At 37.2% G+C, this 8274-nt stretch overlaps 1 protein-coding gene across 1 annotated transcript; it reads right to left on the bottom strand.

Moving 5' to 3' along the window:
* Positions 1 to 340: 340 nt before the first annotated feature.
* LOC113360771 lies at positions 341 to 1345 on the bottom strand. Its single transcript, XM_026604235.1, has one exon. It carries the CDS (start codon positions 1343 to 1345, stop codon positions 341 to 343), a length of 1005 nt encoding a protein of 334 aa, XP_026460020.1.
* Positions 1346 to 8274: the final 6929 nt, after the last annotated feature.

Below are 8274 nucleotides of genomic sequence, written 5' to 3'. Positions count from 1 at the left end.
CGGAAAAAACACCTTGTGCTGGCAAGTCATGAATCCCCCACATTATGCAAGATCTAAGTAGAAAGTATTCCTTTCGGTGGGCATCATAAACTTTCATTCCATTCTCCCAAAAGTCATTCAGTTCATCTACTAGTGGTGGTAGAAACACATCTATGTCTTGTCCCGGCGACTTTCTCCCTGGGATCAACAACGACATTATTTGAAACTCAGATTTCATGCACAATGAAGGTGGTATATTATACATCACCAATATCACATGCCAACAACTCCAGCTTAAATTCTGCGTAGCATGCGGATTGAACCCATCAGTTGCAATTCCAAACCACACATTTCTGACCTCCTATGCAAACTCTGGAAATTTCTTTTTCACTAAAGCCCACTGATGTGAATCTATCGGATGACGCATGTACTCACTAGAAACTTCAGCTCGATCATGCCATGTTACTGCTTCAGATATCCAAGGTGTACCATAATATCTCTTAAGTCTTTCTCCAACGGGAAAGTGTCTCAGCACCAGCGAAGGTTCCTTTGTCTTCTTTGGCCCAAATTTCCCTTGTTTGACCTTAAATCTTGGTTCTTTACATTGCAGACAGCTTGTTTCATCTTCATGCTCCTTATAGTACAAAATACAATGATTTGGGCACGCATGAATAGCCTTACATTTCATACCCAGACCCAACATAATCGACTTCATTTCCGTATATCTATTGGGCATCGTTTTTTCTTTTGGTAACCACCCTTTTATCATTTTCAACAATTTGGTCACACAATTACCTGATATTCCAAACTGTTTCTTTAAATTCTGAAGCTCCACGATCGCCGATAGTGTACTAACATTGCCTTCACAAGTAGGATACAATTTCTGTTCAGCCAATTCTTTGTACTTTTCGTGTCTCTTTTGCGCATCTGGTTCAAACTCGAATGGTTCCTCAGTATCATCCTGTGTCCCATTCGCATCATCGATAAAAACACCACCACCATTACTTCCATGAACTTCAAATGCAGCATCAATAAAAGGAGTCAAATCTGGAAATATATCTTCTCTAACTTGCTCATTAGACACACTCTCTACTGGACGACTCATTACATTATTAACCGGCTGCTTCTCACCATGAAAGACCCAAGTGATATACGACTTGTCGATACCATACTCGTACAAATGCTGTTGCACTTCCTTAATATCGAGACGACCCCCATTTAGACATCTAGAACATGGGCAAGGACAAAGGGTTTTCCAAGGACCATATGTAGATGCATATTTAATGAAATTTTTTACCCCATCTCTGTATACTTGACCAAACCTATCATTCTCAAACATCCAAGACTTATCCAATTCTCTCCGCATTCTGAAAATCAAGATTAACCACGTTAGCCAGGTCCCCAAATCTTATTTTAGTGCACCAAATTCATCTAATAACGAAAAAGTAACGAATAAGAAACACAAAAGAATTTTACAGAACATGACAAAGAACATTAAGAGCAGTAAGTAACTATATAAAAATTCATGAATTATCGCTAGATGATAGTAAGTTATCCACTGCGATACACGAATACCAATGGCAGCAAACTTCTGACTTCCTAAAGATGAAGTGCAACAGTCAAATCAGAATACCAGTCAGGGGCTAGTAAATATAATTCATACAAGTTGATAAATACTGCTAATTCACTAACTAGTTGATCCCAAACGTTCAATTCGGTGCAACACAATGTAAAAAATAAAAAACCCAATCTCATAAAAACCAAAATTTCAATCCCTAAAATAAAATTGAAACATGAATTAGTCATGGGAACTTTAAGTATTTCAGCTCCATTCAAACAATTTACCAAACATTTTGAGCACAAAACAAACGCTTTTATTTCTTTCTTTTAGCAGAAATTGCAACTTGAACAATGTTATAGAAGAAATTTTTGATCATAGGTTCTTTTCACAACAGAAAATTTGACTAAGAAACCTAAATTTCAATACCCATCTTAAAGTAACAAAAATAAAAGAGGAAGAAAACCAACCTGTAATTGATAACTTTCTAGCAAAATTAGGGTTCTTAATATAGAAGATGTTGAGATTTAATCCTCTAATTCCTTCAACTATCGTGGTTAGAGCTCTCTTCAACTTGCTCACGGCTCGATCGATCGGAGTTTGGGAGACCAAAATTAAACGCATCTGAGTTCAACTGATAGAAAGAGTTTCAGAGTTTGGAAGAAAGAGTTCTTCGGGTGCGTAATGGGTGGAAGAGTTGTGTCGGTGTGGTTTCGGTCCTTAAGATTTTGGAAAATAGCTAATTTAGTTTGTGGTTCCCATTATCTACTGGTTCCGGGATATAAGTTATTCTAAGGTTCTAAAACTTAAATTGGTTCCAAACAAAAGATTTATGAAATGTTAAAATTTATATTTTTGCATTTTCAAAATTTTAAAATGAATTATTGTGTTAGCTATGTCAAACTGTGTTACTAATGAAAATGAGAAACAGTTATAAAGGTAGGGTGGATTTTGGTATACATGGATTTTGGGTAGAAATATTAGTAATAGTGATTTTGTGTAAATTGTGTTAGGCATGTATCACTAATTATCTCACTCTTTGAATAGTTATTTAGTTTATATTTGATAATTCCTAAATATGGAAACTATTGCTTAATTTGCTAACCCTTCATATAAGTTACTAGAATTATAATGGATCATTTGGGTTACGAAAATAAAAAGAGTTAGCATATGTATTGTTAGGAAAACCTAGATTTGGTGTAGTGTAATAAACGGTTCTTCTACTTGCTTTCCAATCTCTGCAGCTTTAGCTAAGACACCTTCATCAACAATTGTTATTTGCTGACTAGGTTGCTCATCAATGTAGGTAGAAAGGTTGGTCTCCTCTAAGATACCAGTATCCTCCCCTTCCTTCTCTATTTCCCCTTCCTTAGATGAGGATTGAATCCCTCCATTCTTTAATTTTCTGATGAAGAATTTCGGAGGAGATAAACACTGCTTCCATTCCCTCCATCATGACTGGAGAATGATAAATCAATGGATTCTCCTCAGAATTCTTCTTATTTGGGAACAGAGATGACCAATCATCAACATGATTTTCCCTAAAATTCGTCTGCAGAGCAGGTCTAGGGTTATCTTCTTTACCTCCATTTGGATTCAAGAGAGGAAAATCAACTAGACCCAAGTTTAAACCAGAGCCAAAAGAAGAATATTGTTCTTTATTTCCTTGAAAATTTCTCGCCATAACAGATCTCCCCTCCATGGTCGAGAGAGAGAAAAAAATTCAACCTAGAAAAATCGCCTGAGAAATCGCTGCCACGTCATCAGACACCCTCTCTCTCAATTGTATCAAACTCTTAACCTTAGGCATGCAAGGTTGCAATTTGAAAGGGTATATCCCAAATTTTATTTGCAATATGACTCAACTTGTTCGGTTGGATTTCTCATATAACCATCTCATAGCTTCTATCCCTTCATGTATCTTCAAACTACCACATCCGTCTTACTTAGATCTCTCGAACAATAGCCTAGAAGGAACACTACCGCATTTGATACATCTTACTCAAGAAAACCTATTTTTTGTACTACACTTAGGGAGCAACAAACCCATGGGTTCTCTTCCTCTTCCATCCAAAAATATCAGGGTTTTTGATCTGTCAGATAATGAATTCATTGGTAAAATATCAAATCAAGTAAGTGCAAGAATTTCATATGCTGATCATGTTTCACTATCCGCTAACAATCTTAGTGGATCGATTCCTTCTGCAATTTGATCACAAGGAGCTAGTCTAAGGGTTCTGGATATCTCTAAGAACAGATTATCCGGAACAATGCCTTATACTTTAAAGTATTGTAGTTCTCTTGTTTCTATAAATCTTGGTGCCAACAATCTCACAGGAAACGTTCCAATTGAACTTGAAAGAGCGAAAAATCTGTAAGTTTCTTCAACTTTACGAGAACCGTCTAAATGGTACATTTCCTACATGTATCCAACAATTTCAGTATTTGGAAGTTCTCAACTTGTGGAGTAACAATTTTGAAGGTGGTATGGCTCATTTCCTTAGTTCATTAATGTTGAAATGTGTGATACACTTTTTCTAGAATTCTCTGAATGTAAATACTAGTGTAGTGGTTAAAAGAAATTACTAGTTTGTAAGTTGTCTAGTGTTTTCACAGCCAGTCAAAGTTCTTGTGTGAACACCAACTTTAGTTAACCAGTTCAGAAGACTCTAGATAGTTGATGTGTAAGGCTATATAGCCATGTACTTGTAACATCTGTACAATCTAATGAAAAAAAGGAAAATCTCTCAAGTCCGAGAGTTATCTATCTGAAGTGCGAGTTCTGTGTTCTATCACAAAACTTGATTCACAAATTCACCATAAATTTCTAATCAAAGAACCCAACAGTGGTATCAGAGCACGTTCGATCTAATTGGGCGTTTCACTTCCGTTTACAATCATGGAAAGCAGTAGTCAGTCATCAATTGCAGTACCTATATTTTCCGGTGAAAATTATGATTTCTGGAGAATAAAATTGAAGACATATTTTGTGTCTCAAGATCTTTGGGACATAATTGAAACTGGTGTTGATCTAGACACTACAACAAATTTGACTGAGGAACAACAAACTCAGTTGAAGGAGAAAAAACAAAAAAATGCTAAAGCTCTATATACTCTTCAGTCAGCGGTTGATGACACAATCTTTCCAAGGATTATGGGAGCTACAATGGCCAAAGAAGCATGGACTAAGCTGAAGGAGGAGTTTCAAGGAAATGAAAAGGTATGGACCATTAAATTGCAAACACTTAGAAGAGATTTGGAAAACATCAAAATGAAGGATTCTGAGACAACAAAGAATTTTTATTCTAGAGTGAAAAATATAGTTAATCAAATGAGTATTTATGGTGAAGTTATTGCTGATAAAAAGTTGGTTGAAAAAATTCTTACAAGTCTCTCTGAAAAATATGATCCTATAGTAACTGCAATTGAGGAGTCGAAAGACATTAAGACTCTCTCGGTGACAGAACTTATGGGTTCTTTAGAAGCGTATGAACAGAGATTGAGTAGGCGTAACGAAGCCCCAATCGAAAGTGTGTTTCAGTCGAAACTTAACTTTGGCAAGTCTCAGAAATCTAAAGAAGATGGAGGAAAATCCAAAGGAAATTATAAAGGTGATAAACCCAATAATAATTTGGTAAAAAGAGAGACATGAAAGAAAAATTTCCCACCTTGTAAGATTTGTGAAATACCAAATCATCGAACAGAAGACTGCTGGCATAAGGGCAAGCCGAAATGTGACAATTGCAAGCGTTTTGGTCGTATTGCAAAATATTGTCGGGCAAAGAAAAACTTCCATGCCAACTATCATGAAGAAGAGAAGGAGGAGGAAGCAAAACTGTTTTATGCCCGCCAAACATCATCAGAAGAAAAAAAATGAAGCATGGTATGTCGATAGTGGTTGCACCAATCATATGACTGGCGACGAGAGCATTTTCTGCGACATCGACACATCCAAAAAGGCACTGATCAGATTGGGAAATGGTGAACTGATTGAAACGAAAGGCAAAGGGACAATTGCTGTACAAACTAAAAAAGGTACGAAATTTATTCGAAATGTTTTCTTAGTTCCCAGTTTGAAAACCAGTCTGTTGAGTGTCGGCCAAATGGTCGAAAATGGATATTCTTTGTACTTTGCGGATGGTCTATGCTTCATATATGATAGAAAGAAAAAGAATCAAATTATTGCTACTGTGAAAATGCAAAATCGAAATTTTCCTTTACATTGGAATTATGTAACCAATACTGCCCTGAAAGTAGAAGTTGAAGATTCATGGTTGTGGCATCGAAGATTTGGTCACTTCAATTTCCATGCTCTCAATATACTCCAGCAAAAGAATATGATAAGAGACATGCCCTGTATACAAGAAATTTTTGACGTATGTGAAGGCTGCCAACTTGGGAAGCAACATCGTCTATCATTTCCGCATGGACAAGCTTGGCGAGGAACTGCACCATTAGAACTCGTGCATACAGATGTTTGTGGACCGATGAGGACACCATCTCTCGATCAATCTAGGTACTTCATTCTTTTCATCGATGATTTTACAAGAATGACTTGGGTTTATTTTTTGCACGAGAGGTCTGAGGTATTTGCAGTTTCCAAAAGTTCAAAAATTTGGTGGAAAAACAAAGTGGTCACTATCTTAAAGTATTAAGAAGTGACAGGGGTACATAATACACCTCTAAAAATGTTAACAAGGTTTGTGAAGATGAAGTAGTTGAACACCAGTTAACAGTAGGCTATGCACCGGAACAAAATGGCGTATCGGAGAGGAAGAACAGAACCATAATGGAGATGGCTAGGTCTATGTTGTATGAAAAAGGTCTTCCAAAGAAATTCTGGGAAGAAGCTGTTTACACGGCAGTGTATTTGTTGAACAGATGTCCAACAAATGCAGTGAGAGACAAGACTCTAATTGAAGCCTGAAGCAACAGGAAGACGTCAGCAAAATATCTCAAAGTATTCGGGTGTATATGCTATATTCATATCCCCAAATAAAAGAGACATAAGCTAGAAGAAAAATCAGAGAAAGGTATCTTCATGGGTTACAACTCTCAATCCAAAGGCTACAGAGTATACAATCTTCAAACAAAGAAGATGATAATTAGTAGAGATGTTGAGTTCGATGAGAATTCCTCATGGAATTGGGAGGCAGATATTATTACCAGAAGGACAGTGATGCTACCTGCGGAGACTAAAAATCAGGATGATAAAAATGATGGCGGCGAGCAGACTACAACACCTACAGATTCACCACCAGAATCACCAGCTCCAGCATTAACTCCACAACAAGAAGTATCCTCTCCAGAATCAACACCAGGAAAGGTTCGATCATTGTGAGACCTATATGAAACTTGCAACTTTACATTTGCAGAACCTGAGAGCTTTGAGGAAGCAGTTAAACAAGGTGTATGGGTTGATCCAATGAAAGAAGAGATCAAAACGATTGAGAAAAATGGAACATGAGAACGTGTCGAACGTCCAAAAGACAAAGAAATCATAGGTGTGAAGTGGGTTTACAAAACCAAAACTAATCCAGATGGATCAATTCAAAAACGTAAAGCGAGACTCGTGGCCAAAGGTTTCTCGCAGCAACCAGGGGTTCATTTCCATGAAACATTTGCACTAGTGGCACGACTTGACACTATAAGAGAACTTGTGACACTTGCTGCTCAAAAGAAATGGAGAATTCATCAGTTAGATGTTAAATCAGCATTTCTAAATGGCGAGTTGGAGGAAGAGATATATATCCAGCAACCACAAGGTTTTGTCAAGCAAGGAGAAGAAGAGAAAGTGCTAAAGATAAAGAAAGCTCTATAAGGGCTTAAACAAGAACCGCGAGCGTGGTACAGTCGCATTGACAAATATTTCATTGGATCTGGATTCAGGAGGAGTCCAAATGAACCAACACTTTACATTAAGACTACAAATTCAGGTACTCTTATTGTTTCTATGTATGTAGATGATCTTATCTATACAGGGAACAATGAATCTCTACTTCGGGAGTTTAAGGAAGACATGATGAAGACATTCGAGATAACTGACCTCGGATTAATGCACTATTTTCTCGGACTCGAAATAAATCAAGAAGAAGAAGGCATCTTCATATGTCAGAAGAAATATATTGAAAACCTACTAAAAAGGTTCAAGATGGCTGGATGCAAGTCTGTAGCAACACCACTGGTACCTAATGAAAAACTAAGGAAGGAAGATGGATCGGCGAAAGCAAATGCATCAACCTACATAAGTATAATTGGAAGTTTGCTATACCTTACGGAAACAAGGCCTGATATCATGTATGCAACTAGTTTACTGTCAAGATTCATGCAAAGTCCAACACAAATTCATTATGGTGCAGCAAAAAGAATATTAAGGTATCTACAAGGTACAAAGGAGTACGGCATATGGTACAAGCCAGAAACAAACTCAAAACTAGTTGGGTACACGGATAGTGACTGGGCTGGTTCAGTGGATGATATGCGAAGCACATAAGGCTATGCATTTTCACTTGGTTCTGGTATATTTTCTTGGACTTCTAAAAAGCAAGAAAGAGTCGCGCAATCATCAACAGAAGCTGAGTATATATCAGCTGCAGAATCAGCATGCCAAGCTACATGGCTGGGAAGAATATTTGAAGATTTGGGAGAAAAGCAAACTCAAGCGACTGAAATATACTGTGACAACAAGTCTGCGATTGCTATATCGAAGAATCATGTGTTTCATAATCGCACAAAAC

Source organism: Papaver somniferum, chromosome 3, assembly GCF_003573695.1.
Source record: "Papaver somniferum cultivar HN1 chromosome 3, ASM357369v1, whole genome shotgun sequence".
Classification (NCBI taxonomy): domain Eukaryota; kingdom Viridiplantae; phylum Streptophyta; class Magnoliopsida; order Ranunculales; family Papaveraceae; genus Papaver; species Papaver somniferum.
This window is presented reverse-complemented; position numbering and strand designations above follow the sequence as displayed.

Coding starts and splice junctions, on each gene's coding strand:
- LOC113360771 (XM_026604235.1), bottom strand. CDS start 1,345: ATGCGGAGAGAATTGGATAAGTCTTGGATGTTTGAGAATGATAGGTTT.